General features: G+C 44.0%; 1 protein-coding gene across 1 annotated transcript in view; it reads left to right on the top strand.

Moving 5' to 3' along the window:
- Positions 1-16,661, top strand: part of LOC138247595 (zinc finger protein 665-like) — a 30,561-nt gene extending 13,900 nt beyond the window's left edge. The window contains exon 2 of the mRNA XM_069202108.1: positions 13,226-16,661. Coding sequence (XP_069058209.1) covers positions 14,684-15,781 — 1,098 coding nt within the window. The 5' untranslated portion in view covers positions 13,226-14,683 and the 3' untranslated portion in view covers positions 15,782-16,661. The remainder of the gene's footprint in view (positions 1-13,225) is intronic.
- The last annotated feature ends 247 nt before the right edge of the window (positions 16,662-16,908 follow it).

Below are 16,908 nucleotides of genomic sequence, written 5' to 3'. Positions count from 1 at the left end.
ACCAGATCCTCGGGGTGTGTGCACATTCCCAACACGTCCACCACTGAACAGCTCCAAGACTCTGATAGATAAATCACAGAGACTGAGAGAGATCAAGAGGGGAAGAGGGGATTAGGAAGGGAACAGCTGGGAAGGAGACCTGTAGTAAGAAAAAGGTTAGAACACACTATATGAAAATTATATCTCCTGAAATCAATACTAGACTATGATTCTAAGCCTAGTCACTCTGAAAACATGAACAATCTAAGAGTTAAGTTTAAAATGACTACGTTTCAAGATGGCTGGATACCTGTAAGGGAATCAAGATGAATTAAATGAAAACTTTCTTATTCAAGTACTTTCCTTTACATGAGAATCAGAAAAAACATTCTAACTAAATTTTAAACCAGTCATATAAATCCAGTTTTGAGAATGTATACTAGGACCATACAATATTGCATCTAGAAACTCTGGCCTTCTGTGGACTCTTAAAATGTTTCAACACAAATTGCGCATATTGCAGATATATATATATATATATATAGTAAACACCATAAAAGGATCGTGCACCATGAATAACACAATATGGATTCAGGAAACAAATCACATAACTTGTCAACTCGAATATTACATAATAAATATCTTAGAATAGTGGCATACAATAAACAACATGAAATAAACTCGAGGATAGAATCATGCGTCTTGCCGATTCGAGTGTCACCATGTAAAATACCAAGAAATGGTAGCACGCAATGAATATCAAAGTCAAATCATCATTAATCGAATCGCGTGTCTTGCTGATTCGTAAAACACAATGTAAATGTCAAGAAATAACAGCTCACAATAAATAACAAGATCAAAGTACAATGAAATGAATCGCGCTTCTTTTGCCGATTCTTAAGCCACCATGTAAATGTCAAGAAATGGTAGAGCGCAATGAACAACAAAGTTAAATCCTCGTGAAACGAGTTGCGCGTCTTACCAATTCGTAAAACATCATGTAAATGTCAAGAAATAGTAGCACGCAATGGACAACAATGTTTAAACACCATAAAAGGAATCATGAGTCTTGCCGATTCTTAAGCCACCATGCCAATGTCAAGAAATGGTAGCACGCAATGAATAACAAAGTCAAATCTTTATGAAACAAATTGCGCGTCTTGCCTATTTGTAAACTACCATATAAATGTCAAGAAATGGTAGCGCGCAAGTAATCTGTTACTCATTTAAGAATTAAACCAAGAACATGAAAATTCTCAATAACGGTGTCGGAACAGTCCAACCACCGTCTTACCGCCTGGTACAGTGATCACCAATGAAGGATGAAGGGCAGAAGACTGGAAGATCCAAATAGGCCGCCGGGACAGGAGCTCAGGAAGAAGCTGCTGCCCTGCACCGGGACCTCTGAATAGTGAGCACTGGGAGTTGGGCTGGCTCTCTTTTATAGAGTCTTGGCCCAGCCCAGAACCACGCCCAGGCATGTTGCAGGTAAAGTCTCTGGAAGACCATGGAAAGGGGCCACACCCTAACACACTCTGAAAACCTGCAGCAATACATTGCAAAGGAACAGTATTTGTAAGCATATTAAAAATACGTTTTCAGGATTGAACTCTGCAATGCAAAAGGTTAAACCACAACATATCAGCACAATGCATAAATTAAGTTGTTTTGAAAGTGCTGGGTTTTTGCATTTTTGTCACCAATAGAGCGCGTACTGCTCTGGTGTTGACACTGGGTTTGCCTGGAAATCCTCAGAAGGCTGTAATGCCAATTCTGGGGGTCCTCTAAGGAGCCCCAGAGCGCATGGGATCATACAACCAATGATTGCAAAAGCATTGGGGTATGATTTCAACATGTTTGATACCAAACATGCCTATGTTCGGAGTTACCATTATGTAGGTGGACATAGTTAGTGACCTATGTCCAGTACACATGTAAAATGGCGTTCCCGCACTCACGAAGTCTGGGAAAATGGGCCTGGAGTTCACGGGGGCACCTCTGCTAGTACAGGGGTGCCCTTACGCACACATACTTTGCACCCTGCCCTCTGGGCCAGAAGACCTGCCATAGGGGTGACTTATAAGTGACCTTGTGCAGTGAAAAGTGGCAGTGAAAGGGTGCTTGTCACCCAGTCATCAAGAGCAGTGGATCCTGGTGGGTACATGACAGTGTCACATCACAAATGCCCAGAAGCTGGACCCATTAGTTGCATGTGAGAAACCATGTAATTAATTCATCCACAAGTATACAAACAAGTGCTCTGTGATCACTCGGTATATAATACCAAAACCCATACAGAAGTGTGTATGACAAATAAAGGAAAGATAACTATTCAGTGTGTTTCACAAGGCACAGATTCAAGTAGATATAAAATAAAATCAGTTCATCAATTTAATGACCTCATTGCCAGACTTGTCAAAGACATTTCGACCAATCGACATTTAAGGGTCTTCATCAGTATTAGAAAATCAATTAAAGCAATGTCAGAGCATGACATCTAAAAACAAAGAAAAACGGGGCTAGAATAAAAATATATTGATAGTCTATAACCATGGGATAATGACCTCCATTCAGAAGTGCTCACTTAGAATAATGAATAAATCTGTGAAGCAAAAGGCAGAATAGTAAGATGGAATGTCAATTTTGTTTTTAAAAATAAAAAAGTGAAACCACCGCAGTGAATGAATCATCATCTCAGGTCGTTTTCAATGTTTTTATTTTATTTTAATGTGTAACCAAAGGTGCAGTGATAGCTCTATATTTGATCCTGCTGTGGTGTTGGCTCAACCTCCATCTAACCTTCTGGGTGGTGTGACCTATAGAGAAATAGTTGCAAGGCCATAAAACCGCATGAATGACATTACTGGACTTGCAGTTCATAAAAGATCTAAGGCAGAATGTGATTTGTTCTTGACTGAATTCTTTAGTGTTGCTGATAAAGCTGCCCATGACCCGACTTACCTCAAGTAACAACTTGTATCTTAAAGTGACTATAACTCTCACCCTCAACATGCACTACCAATTACCTCACATATTACATTACTGTTGAGGGGTGAAAATAAACATATCTGCAGCCAGGAGATAAGTGGATAACTTCTTTTTATGTCCAGAATAAGCAGGCAGCTGCACAGCCCAGTCCAAACCTCCCCACATCTCCTTCTCTTGTCACTGTTACTCTTAATCAAGTTTCACATTACTTTTAAATGCCAAGTCGAAGTGGCAGTGAGATTGCACACACATCCCTTGCAGTGGCAGGCCTGAGACATGGGTAGGGGGCTACTTATGTGGGTGGCACAACCAGTGCTGCAGCCCACTAGTAGCATTTAACTTACAGGCCCTGGGCACATGTAATGCACTTGACTAGGGACTTACAATAAACTAAATAAGCCAATTGGGTATGAGCCAATGTCACCATGCTTTAAGGAGAAAGCATATGCACTTTAGCACTGATTAGCAGTGGTAAGGTGTGCAGAGTCCTAAAGCCAGAAGAATGAGGTCAGAAAAAGAGGAGGAGGAAGGCAAAAAGTTTGGGGATGACCAGAAAGGCCGTCCATCCTAAAGCCAGGGTAGGCTAATCAACACTCTAATGGACTTCCCTGCTTAAGGCGATAGAACATGGACAATGGGCCACTACTGCAATGGCACTTGCCAGTTCTACGCCTTTCTGAACTCAGTGAGGCCCTCTGTCTATACTCTCTGGGGCCACTGAACTGACCCATGGGGAACCCTTCTCCTCATCTGAGGACCCCATCTGTGAAGCTCCTAACTTTAATTTGCTCACAGTACCACCACAGCCAATAAAAGGATGTGGCCCGTTCCACCCCTTGGGTCTGACTTCTGTCCCCAACCCAGGGAAAACTATGTCCACACGACAGCAATCACAAAAGGCTACTGACAGCTGTCAGTGTCAGGAGCCAGGCCCCAGACCATCCACTGCTAAGTGGAGACCCAGAATGGGGCCTTTGGATGAGCTTCTCCTCTACCTGGGGGGCTGGCAGGGAGCTCCCAAGGGGCTCCTAAGGCATTTCAGAATGGGGGGCACTAGCCCTAGGAGTCTTGTACCCCTTCTCCATTCTACCTCCCACCAGTTCAGGTGTGGTACCCTGTCACTGGTCACTCAGCCCAGGGTCTGTACCCTGAGGCTGAACAGGGGGCAAGGGTGAGTCCTTCCTCACCTTGCCCCTCCCTCTGGACTTCCGTGCCCTCCTCTGAGGAGTGGTACTGCAGACAACTGAACTGTCAGGGTGCCCTTAGGGGTCACCCCTCTCACCTCACCTGACACTGGGGAGCTCCCATCAGGGGACGGTCTCTCGGTGCAGACTAGGTTGCCCTGCTTGGGTCCCCTGGGGAACAGTCCAAGCACTGGTGCTAGAAATAGGGCATCCTGGGCCTCTTCTCACCCCCACCTCATGGTTCCCTTTTCCCCCTTACCACTATGGGACCTATCTGGGTCTCTGTGTACCTCCCCTCCACTCTGTTGAGGGGAACCTAATCCACTCTCCTTAGGATCACTCCCATATGCCTTTTCAGACACTCTGGTGCTCACCCAGAGGTCTGCCTCCTTTGCAAGTTCCCTGGGGTCAGCAAACTTACGACCAAGTGCTGGCATAGCTCTGCAAAACAGTGACTGAACATGTGCTCTCTGGCCATCAAATTGTACAGTCCCTCAAACGTGTTTACCATACTACCCTTCACCCAGCCATCCAGTGCCTTACAAAAGTGGCCTACAAAATCCCCTCATGACTGGTGAGGCAATTTCCTACTGCCCCTCAATCTCAACCTGCACTCCTCTGGGGTGAAGCCATATCTCTTAACAAGGGTATCCTGCCTTCATGGTTGGATACCTCAATCTGTCTCTCCCATTTAGGGCCAGAAGGGCATCCCTCCCATTACCAGGTATATGCCCCCCTAGGACAGCCCCCCAATCCTCCTCAGGGATCCTGTGCGCTACTAGGGTGACCTCATGCACCTCAAACCACTTGTCTATGTCCCCCCCCCTCTTTGAAGTCAGGTACCAAATCTCTGGGTATGTTGGCCTCTTTCTCAGCCCTGGACATTGTAGTTTTGCTGCCACCACTGGACTCTACTTGCTGTGCTTTTAAGTCCAGTTCCTTCAGACTCAGTTCATGAGCCAACAAGATTTGTCTTTCTGCTAAAGACCTCTCAGCCTCAGCTCTTCTCTCCTAAGCTAGGGCTTTGTCAGCCTCAGCTCTTCTCTCCTATGCAGCCAGTTGAGTTGGCTGCAGCCTCAGGTCTCTCGCACCCTGTCTGTCCCATAGCTCCTCAGGGGACAGGGCACAGGAGGAGACACTGCATCCTGCATGTGATCCAGTAAGGGACTCACTCTCTGTGGGTTCCCTTTGGTTCTTTGCTACCTGTTTTTTTCCCAGCGTGCTTCCTCAAAGGCTACAAGGCATCCTGCAGTTGCTGTTTAGTGGGTCTCTTTGACACAGTCAGTCTTCTATCTTTGCAAAGCTCCCTCAGCTCAGCTTTGGTGAGGGTTTCAATGGGGACAAGGTCTGACTCGTAGTAGTCTTCTGTGAAGCTGGGATCCATTTCCAAGCTGTTCTAAGGTATCACAGGCACAACACAAAGTTCAAAGTTTACGAAGGAGAGGTAGGATTCAAAATTAGAAAAAATGAAGAGAAAAAAAAGTAGCAGAAAAAACAACTCGTAATGACCTTCAACTGTGGGTAGGTAGTGAACACTTAGCTATTGTATGTCACTGCACAAATACAAGTCCTATCCCACCGCTGCCACCAATGTTAGAAATTGGGTCTTTGGTTGGCAGTCAGGTTACCCTCTGTCCAAGCAAGGACCCTCACTCTAGTCGGGGTAAGTCACACACAATCCAAATTATCCTGTGCCACCCTCTGGTAGCTTGGCACTGAGCAGTCAGGCTTTACTTAGAAGGCAATGTCTAAGGCAATGTGTAAAGTATTTGTGCAATAAATCATGCAATAACACAGTAGAACACCACAAAAATACACCACACAGTGTTTGGATAAATATATAATATTTATCTGGATAAATGCAGGTCAACACGATTAAGATTCAATAAGTACACGTTGAGATATCACTGTAAAAATTATATAAAGAGTCTTTAGTTCTTAAAAACTGGAAGGGACTGCAGAGGAGGAGATGTGTGGAAAATGGGGAGGTGTGCATTGATATTTCCGGCGCACACAGATGATGTGTTATTGAGTTTTTACGCAGGGCAGGCTTTGCGTCAATTTCCAGTGCATGGACTGGGATCCTCTTCAGGTTGCAGGGTTTTCAGACTCCCAGGGGCGATGCGTTGAAATCCTTGGCGTGCAGGACAAAGGCACAGCGGCTGTATCGATCCAGTGGGCGATGAGTGGAAATTTCTGCCGCACGGCAGGTGCTGCATCGATTCCTCTCAGGAAGTCGGGCTGCGTCGTTCTGGCTCAGCTTTGCGTTGATCTAGTGGGCCATGTGTCGAATTTCCGGTTACTACGCTGGTGCTGCATCGTTCTCCTCTTCGGGAAATCGGGCTGCGTCAATCCGGTTCCGTGTGTGGTGATTTTCCCACCGCGATGCAGGCTGTGCGTCGTTTCTTGCAGTCTGTGCGTCAATTTTCACCACACAAGGAGTTCTTTTGCAGAGATTAAGGCCCTCATTCTGACCCTGGCGGTTTCCAACCGCCAGGGCAGAGGGCCGCGGAAGCACCACCAACAGGCTGGCGGTGCTTCATGGGCCATTCTGACCGCGGCGGTTAAGCCGCGGTCAGAAAAGGGCAACCGGCGGTTTCCCGCCGGTTTACCCCTGGCCTAAGGAATCCTCCATGGCGGCGCTGCTTGCAGCACCGCCATGGGGATTCCGACCCCCTTCCCGCCATCCTGGTCCTGGCGGTAAAAACCGCCAGGAACAGGATGGCAGGAACGGGTGTCGTGGGGCCCCATAATGATTTTCAGTGTCTGCATAGCAGACACTGAAAACCGCGACGGGTGCCACTGCACCCGTCGCACCCCAGCAACTCCGCCGGCTCCATTCGGAGCCGGCTTCATCGTTGCTGGGTCTTTCCCGCTGGGCCGGCGGGCAGCCTTTTGGCGGTCGCCCGCCAGCCCAGCGGGAAAGCCAGAATGGCCGCCGCGGTCTTTTGACCGCGGTGCGGTCATTCGGCGGTAACCGCATGGCGGGCGGCGACCGCCGCACCCCGCGGTTGGAATGACCGCCTAAGTCTTATTGGTCCTGAGACTTAAGGGAACAGGAGGCAAGCTCTTTCCAAGCCCTTGGAGAGTACTTTTCAGCACAGCCAGAAGACAGCAAGGCAGCATGACAACAGCAGGGCAGCAGTCCTGAGTCATTTGGGCAGCCAGTCAGTTCTTCTTGGCAGGTTGCAGGTTCTGGTTCAGGGATTCTTCACCAGTGTTTTTTGACTGTTTAACACTGAAGCACAAATGGGCTAGACCCGAGAAGACGAGTACTGTGTGACACTAAAAGGCTAAAATGGAGGAAGATTACTGAATTGAGATTAAATCACTGAAAGGCGTTCTTCAATGGGGTTAATTATTCAGCAGATCTCAACCCAGGTTAAAGCCTGATGTCTTGGTGCCATAGCACAGAAACTTTGTATCAATCTCTAAAACGAAGACAGGAAACAACCTATGCATATAACACCCCTCAAGGGCATTCTAAAAGCCCAGGGCACACTGTGGAGATCCATACAAAGTAGCAGGGCAGCCCAGAGAGAATATAGAACCAACAGGCATAATGCAACTTTGCATCAAGTACACTTAGAAAGGCGCATTGTAAGTTACTATGGATGGCTAAGGCCAATTATTTGGAAAATATTGGCTTTACTTCTACTACCTCCTCAGCCTTCATGACCAGCCAAAAGTTTGGCAATCTGTCCACAAGTTAGACAAACCCTATGTAGGAGGAAACAGGGTCCTCATGGAACTCTGGATTAAATGCGTTGAGACTTTATATAACAAACAAAAATCAGCCCTTCAAACTTGTGCAAAGTACGCCGCCGCACCTCCAGGCTACTGAGTTGGCAATTAATAATACTGCTCACTATAAGAAACGTGTTAGTTGTAATACAGTTTTTATTTTTTATTTTTTCATTTTCAGTCCACATATCGCCTTGTTTAGGATGATAGAACACATGTTGGCGCCTTGGAGTCTGCTTTGTCACCCCTGCATTTACGATTGTTATTGTCACAGGTTCGTCTAGTCAGGTAATTAACTTGCACTGGTGGTTATACGCACTCTACTCACTTGCCTTGTGTTAGAAATGGGGTCTTTGGTTGGCAGTCAGGTTACCCCCTGTCCAAGCAAGGACCCTCACTCTAGTCAGGGTAAAAGAGAATCACCCTCAGCTAACCCCTGCCCACCCCCTTGGTAGCTTGGTAGAGCACTAGGGTTAACGTCAGAGTGCTAGGTGTAAAGTATTTGTACCAACACACACAGTAACTTAATGAAAACACTACAAAATGACACAACACAAGTTTAGAAAAATAGAAAATATTTATCTAAACAAAACAAGACCAAAACAACAAAAATTCACAATACAAAAGTCAAGTTATGACTAAAAATGCAAAAGAGTCTTCATGTAATTTTAAACAGAACACTAACGCTGTTAGCGTGAAAATGTACCTTGGGTGCGTCAAAAATAACCCGCACGGGCTAGTGTGCGTCAAAAAGGGCTTGCGATGTGTCGATTTCACTCACGAGCAAGACCTTGCGTTGTTTCTCCTTTAGTCGGGTCGGTGTGCGTCGTTTCTTCTCTCCGCAGGAGAGCGATGCGTCAGTCCGGTCAGCACTCTTGAGTCCGGGCAGGCCTTGCGTCGGTTTTACACGCCCAGCGGTGTTTGCATCATAAATTCAGCCGCATGACGATCCGAAAACCACGCAGTGCGGGTTGCAATCTCACCGGTCTCCGTCAGCAATACTTCGCGTCGTTTCTCCCGCCGTGGGCGTCGATCTTCCGGTCACGTTGCAAGCAAGCGTTGATTTTCAGCCGCGAAGCCGGTGGCGCGTCAATTTTTGAGCCGCAGGTCATATTCGCATCGATCTTTTCCCTGCACGGCGGTTGATGCGTGGATTTCTCACTCTTGGGCTTCTAGCTTCTCCTTTCAAGGTCCCAGGAACTGGATGGGCACCCCTTGGCAGGGTAGAAGTCTCTCCAGACGCTCTGGGTGCTGGCAGAGAGAAGTCTTTGCTGTCCCTGAGACTTCAAACAACAGAAGGCAAGCTCTAAATCAAGCCCTTGGAGAGTTCTTCACAAGAAGGAAGGCAACACAAAGTCCAGTCCTTGTCCTCTAGCACAGGCAGAAGAAGCAACTGCAGGATAGCTCCACAAAGCACAGTCACAGGCAAGGCAGCTCTTCTTCTTCAGCTCTTCAGCTCTTCTCCAGGCAGAGGTTCCTCTTGGTTTCCAGAAGTGTTCTAAAGTCTGTGGTTTTGGGTACCCTTCTTATACCTATTTTGCCCTTTGAAGTAGGCTTACTTCAAAGGAAAGTCTCTTTTGCTTGTGAAATCCTGCCTTGCCTTGGCCAGGCTCCAGACACTCACCAGGGGGTTGAAGACTGCATTGTGTGAGGGCAGGCACAGCCCTTTCAGGTGCGAGTGACCACTCCTCCCCTCTCTCCTAGCACACATGGCTCATCAGGATATGCAGGCTGCACCCCAGCTCCCTTTGTGTCACTGTCTAGTGTGAGGTGCAACCAGCCCAACTGTCAAACTGACCCAGACAGGGAATCCACAAACAGGCAGTCACAGAAATGGTTTAAGCAAGAAAAGGCTCACTTTCTAAAAGTGGCATTTTCAAACACAAAATCTTAAAATCAACTTTACTAAAAGATGTATTTTTAAATTGTGAGCTCAGAGACCCCAAACGCCACATGTCCACCGCCTCCCAAAGGGAGCCCCCATGTTAACTTATGAGAAGGACAGGCCTTGCAACAGTGAAAAACGAATTTAGCAATATTTCACTGTCAGGACATATAAAACACATTACTATATGTCCTACCTTAACCATACACTGCACCCTGCTCTTGGGGCTACCTAGGGCCTACCTTAGGGGTGCCTTACATGTAAGAAAAGGGAAGGTTTAGGCCTGGCAAGTGGGTACACTTGCCAAGTTGAATTGGCAGTTAAAACTGCACACACAGACACTGCAGTGGCAGGTCTGTGACATGATTACAGGGCTACTAATGTGGGTGGCACAATCAGTGCTGCAGGCCCACTAGTAGCATTTGATTTACAGACTCTGGGCACCTCTAGTGCATTGTACTAGGGACGTACCAGTAAATCAAATAGGCCAATCATGGATGAACCAATTACATACACATTTTGTATAGGAGCACTTGCACTTTAGCACTGGTTAGCATTGGTAAAGTGCCCAGAGTAACGAAAACAGCAAAATCAGCACACATCAACAACCTGGGAAACAAAGGCAAAAAGTTAAGGGAGACCACGCCAAGGATGAAAAGTCTAACACCCTGTTTTAATTTTGTCTTCATTTTTTAGACTACAGGAAGGTTATTTAAAGCCCGTAAATTCCCGTATGGCTCTTTTTGCGTGATTCCTATATCATCATATGTTGCATTCCCACAGGTTAGTTAATTAGAGGACACTATGATGTTTGTTTATCTGCACTCTTCTCACCCAGAGAGTGATTCCTTGGTTCATGCAGTCCTTTATTTGGTGTTGTTCAGGGTTATTCAGCAATCCGGCTTGCCTTTCCCTTTTCCATTTCACTTAATTTCGCTCACTGAGTGCTATGCGTATGCTATGCTCTTCGTACTAGACACTGGTTGGCATGGTGTGCTTCTAAGGCTGATTCTAAACTTATAATGGTAGGCTCCTAACACAAGTTTCCCTCTCTATTCTTCTTTTCTCCCCTTCGACTCACCCCATTTTTTTCTTACTGTCTACATTTTAATCCAAGCAGGCATTGGGTTATATATTCAGTTACCCCCTCACCTCAGGCATAATTCTATGTCCTGATGATGAACCCAACATTAGACTAAGGGGTCGAAACGTCGTCCACTGGAGTACCTTGATTTGGTCTTTGTATTCTTTAATTAGGTTAATATGAGGATGGGTACTGGAGTATTGTGACCTTATTTTTATTGTTATTGTAATTTCTGTCTCATATATCATGCCTGAGTATTTTCACTCTGTTGCCCACGTTATGATTATTTTTCTTTGTGCTTTTTGTTTACCCACTACATTGTCTTAAATTCAAAAACACGTGTAAACATGATACATTTGTAAATTAAGCACAGACCCCATTGTGTTTCTGTGCTACATTGACTCTTATAGTTTCACTTGAGGGACCATTGTTCCTTTTACAAAATACTTTGACTCCTGGTCCCTGAGTACCCGTGGGCTTCCCTTGTCTTTACAAATATATTGTTAGATGCAGAAGCAGAAGTGTATGGAGACACTTTACTGCAGGAACTTGAGGCGTGGGCTGCAGAGGAACAGAGAATTACCTATTACCAAGCCGGCTTCAGGTCAAACTCTTCAACCGCAGACAATATGGCTGCTCTTTCCTACCTGGTTCATCGATCGACAACATCTTCTAGCCTCTGCTTTTCACCTGTTTCATAGACTATTCAGCCGCGTTCAGCAGTATGGATAGTAACATCCTGTGGTCAAACTAAACACAACGTGGCATCTCTTTTCCTTTATTTATTGCAATTATACTTCTTTACTCAAACATGTGGGTCCTTATCAAGCTCGACAACAGAATCAGTGTCACATCGGAAATAGTGACAAATCGAGGCCCGAAACAGGGGCGAGTTTTAGCACCAATTCTGTTTAATTTATATACAGCAGGCTTTGGACAAGTTATATCAAAAGCTAAAACAGTACCGCCAAGGAATGGGTCTTCTAGGCTGCCCGTACTTCAGTCTGGAGACGATTTTATCATTCTAGACCGTACCAGAAAGGGGATGTAGAGAGCTCTGGATCAGCTTAATTCATATATAGATGATATATCTGAGAGAGACGTAGCCACAGAGAAGGACAAGGGTGTCATTCTGGGAAAGCCAGGTCTTCAAGGCTTTTCTAAATTGCAACAAATCCGTTGCTAATTTGAGGGATGAGGGTTGGAGTTGGAATGCAAAGATCCCACATCAAATATGACCACTCATTACTCACAGCTGACTCAGGAACTTTGAAGAAAGCTCCTCTTGAGATTTATGAGACTGCAAGTGACCTCTGCGGCTAATGACTTAAGATCAGCCTAGACTCAATCTCTGCACTTAATTCTACAGTCATCAGGTTTGCTCTGAAAAAACAAGCTACGTCCATTTCCTGCAAGGCTGACATGGAACAAATGAGAGATGCTTCCTATGCACCCCTGATTGTGAAATCTTATGAAGATGCAAAGACCCAGCCTTATCTTAAAGTGACAATTTGTCGCTCAATTTTATGCCTCAAGCTAATGGTCCACCCAGTAGAAGATAATTGAACAACCTGGATGAAACAGCTGTCATTGATGTAGATTTTGTGACTACAGGCGAGAATCAATGCTTCATTTATTATTGACTACAGGCGAGAATCAATGCTTCATTTATTATGCTGTTGCCCTGTATTTTTAAAAGCACAAGACACTTTCCTGAGACCAATGTTTTTAATCCATGCTATCCACACTTACGAGGAGGCCTGGGCATACTGTCTAAGCACTGACAGATTCATGGACTTTGCCCAGTTTGTAAAATTTACAAAACTCCTGTATGCCTTCATGAACTGCTGTAATACTCCAGCACCATAGAGGGTTATTTTGCCCACGCTGTGTCTGTAAGGCTCGTGCCCTCCTGGTACAAAAACCTGCTTGAACACACGTTTTATATTTATGCATTTTATGATATTATATTCTTGTAATCCATTTTAAAGGGCGTTATTGCACCAATTTTAATTAATTGTCACAATACAGGTTTTACCAGCACTATTGGGTTTCTAATGTGTATATTTTTGTGACACTCACTTCTTTGAGTGTCATGGATCACTTGTATCTGGGCTTCTAATGATGTGGCCATTGAACCTCCTGTATATCTCTTTCTGTGGAACTATACAATGTGGTCATTGACCAATTCATTTCTTAGTTTCTGTTTCCCTGCTGTTGGTTTATTCAGAGTATCCTGTTTTCTGTGTGAATTCTGGCCATGACTGCCAATTTCACTCATGTTGAAGTTTTTCCTTGTTGAATTTAAATAATGGATTTCACTTACCTTGTTTTAAAATGTCTGTATTTTTATGTTTTCAGTCCAGTAGGTAAAAGAAAATAATTGTGGAAGGACTATTAAGAGCGGGAATCGAGGTGAAATTGTTGCTGAGAAAAACAAATGTCATGACAGCCATCGCTCCATCAACAGCCGATCCAGCCCGACTTGGAAACATGTACATGAGAAGTATTGTATACAGACTGGAGAGGAGTTAACTCACTGAGTGCGTTCTGTGAATGTTTCGGATGTGGGAAGATATTTTAATGCACACGGCTGTTTCCTCTGCATAGTATGGGACCACATAGCAAGGAAGTGGTTTGTGTCTGAATCATTTGATAACCTTTACCACTTAAAAGAACTTCAACAAGCCAGATACTGTGCACAATACATAGTACATGTTCTGAATGTGATGACGTTTTCTATGTAATGATGACTGACTAACTGAGCAATACGAAACCTCCAAAAACGCCAATCCGTGAAGAGTGATATAAATATCTAACTCTAACAGACATCAGATAGTTTGCAGGCAAGAGAATCATTTACTATCTGAAACGCCGTATAAAAGATATTTGTCTAATTCCTGTAAAGTAAGGATACCGGCATTTTGCACTCAATGTAAAAGACGCGCAGCCCTAGCTCTAATGGCGGCTCCGTTAGAGTGTTTACGCCATTGCTGAACATTAGCAGCTTAATGCATTTATAACAATGTACTCGACGTGGAGACACAAGCCAAGAGAGCCACAATCTCAAGCAGTCCAGTCAAACGTACTGAATGAAGGAACTATAATCATTAAAACATAACATAAAACTCTGGAAGAGCTATATACATATTCTGAATGAAAGGAGAAGATGAAATGTCAAAGGGCGCAGACTGCAGAAATAAACATGTGGATGTTTTGAATTTGGCAACTTTCCATGACATCACCCGAGCTATTGTGATATCATATAAGTCACAGCAGAGGGAAAACGTGTGAATATTTTGGATGTAACAAGGCTGACAGCTGTAGGAATTCTCTAATCCGGCATCAGAGTACCCACAGTAGCGAGAAACCATGTAAAGGCCCTAACCGTGGCAAGGTTTTCTTTCAAAAGATTTCTCTAACTGTACATCTCCAAGAAGACATTGTTCTGAACGTGACAAGACTTGCACTAGAAAGCTAACATTATCCATACATCAGAGAACGTATACTGGAGACAAACCATATGCCAGACTGCCAAAGTTTTCAACTCATCACGAGGTACTGCAACATCAGATAAGTCATTTCAGTGAGAAGCCTTATAAATGTTGCGAATGTGAGAAGGCTTTTCAAGAGAAAGCTGCCACTATCCATACATTGGAGAATTCACACGGGGCAGAAACCATGTCACATAGCTTTCAATGAAAGTGGTTACCCTCTGCATCATCAGATAACTCATACTAAGGGGAAATCAGATAAATATTCTGAGTGTGAAAAGATTTAATTGGGAAAAGTTATCTATTGTTACACCAGAGAACTAACATGAGGAAGAAACCACACAAATGTTCTGAATGTGACAAGGCTTTCACAAGAAACTTTTCACTATTTCTGCATCAAAAAATTCACACTGGGGAAAAACCATTTAAATGTTCTGAATGTGACAAAGCTTTCACACAAAAAGGTGCACTATCTGGTCATCAAAGAATTCACACTAGGGAGAAACCATATAAATGTTCTGAATGTGACAAGAGTTTCACACGAAAAGATACACTATCCATCCATCAGAGAATTCACACTAGGGTGAAACCATATAAATGTTCTGAATGCAACAAGTCTTTTGCTCGAAAAGGTACATTAGCAACTCATCAAAGAATTCACACTGGGGAGAAACCATATAATTGCTCTGAATGTGATAAGGCTTTTGCACGAAAAGGTGCACTATCCATACATCAAAGAATTCACACTGGGGAGAAACCATTTAAATGTTCTGAATGTGACAAGGCTTTCTCAAACAAAGATACACTGTCCACGCATCAAAGAATTCATACCGGGGAGAAACCATATAAATGTTCTGAATGTGATAGAGTTTTTAAATATAAGAGTCATCAATCAAAACATCAGAGAACGCACACTGGGGTGAAACCCTGTAAATGTTCTCAGTGTGACAAGGCTTTCACACAAACGAGTGCACTGTCCATACACAAAAGAATTCACACTGGGGAGAAACCGTATAAATGTTCTGAATGTGACAAGGCTTTCATACAGAAAGCTGCACTGTCCATACATCAACTAATTCACACCGGGGAGAAACCATATAAATGTTCTGTTTGTGATAAGGCTTTCAAGACAACAAGACAGCTATCACGGCATCAGAGAACTCACACTGGGGAGAAACCGTATAAATGTTCTGAATGTGGCAGGGCTTTCTCACAATGGAGTGGACTGTCTTATCACCAGAGAATTCACACTGGGGAGAAACCATATCCATGTTCTGAATGTGACACAGCTTTTATACGAAAGTGCGAACTAATGATACATCACCGTACTCACACTGGGGAAAGACCATATAAGTGTTCTGAATGTGACAAGACTTTCACTCAAAAGAATTCACTATCCCTTCATCAGAGACGTCACAGTTAGGGACAAACACATATTGAATCGCTGAATTGTATAAGCCTTTCAAATAGATTTCGAGTGATCCTAACCCAATATCACAGACATGACACTGGAGAGAAACCATGGAAATGTTCTGAAGGTGGCAGAGCTTGAAAATCAGAGTACATATTCCAGCACCAGAGAACCCAAACTGGGGAGAAAGTTTGCAACTTTAATGTCCACTATAGTATGCTATGCAGCTATACAGTCCTAGTTCATAGGTGCCTGCAAAAGGTTTCCCACAGGCCAAAATGTTTGTTCTGTGGTGTAACAGAGGGGTGTAATGGTGCTATAAGGTGGAGGGGCAGGTTGTGAGGTGGGGTGGGGGTAGGTAGACATGTACCTCTAGTAGCTGATTTGTGCTATCCCAGGCAATTGCTGTATTTCTCTTTACGTCCCTTTTTTCATTATCACATATAAGAGGATCTCAAAGTACTTAACTTCAGGATGTGCCCTGTACAGAACCTTTGGGGTTTGATTTAATAAACTGTAATGTTGTCCATGTGTAACAGGACCCCAGGCCAGCCGGACAGTGCTCATAAGAACTGACCTGCATCTTAGGTCACAATTGGAATTATTGCCAGAGTCGGGGAAGATGAAAGCTTCTATATTCATGTTTGAAAACTCTCATTTTTAAAACAAATTATCAATGCACTGATATCATCTGACGCACTCAGGTGAAACACTTCTGCATGTTAATTAAATACACTTTTTAAAATGTTAAAGGAACTTTATCATAGTTTTAACATTTGATCAAAGAGGTCTTTAAAAGTGAAAGAGTTCTTAAAATGAAGAGTTCCCCCGGACACTTCTGTGCTTCTTTTCTTTTACCTGAGTTGGCTGTGAATAAATGCTGTTTATTTAACACCGTTATAATGATTAGTTCTCTGTAAAGTACGCAGCAGTCCAGTGCCTACCATGAGTATCCTTGCTGTAGTGTGTCAGGCTGTAAACAATGTTCTTCTATCTCAGTTTCACTAGAATTTGATAATAAAATGGAATCTGAGTTTTTTGAACTGTGGTGATAAATGTGTAAATCTGCATTTATTAGTAAAGTTGCACATGGTATTGTCTACATAACCATACTGTATCTGTTCAGTGTTTTAATTTAA

This window comes from Pleurodeles waltl, chromosome 1_1 (genome assembly GCF_031143425.1).
Source record: "Pleurodeles waltl isolate 20211129_DDA chromosome 1_1, aPleWal1.hap1.20221129, whole genome shotgun sequence".
NCBI classification, from domain to species: domain Eukaryota; kingdom Metazoa; phylum Chordata; class Amphibia; order Caudata; family Salamandridae; genus Pleurodeles; species Pleurodeles waltl.
This window is presented reverse-complemented; position numbering and strand designations above follow the sequence as displayed.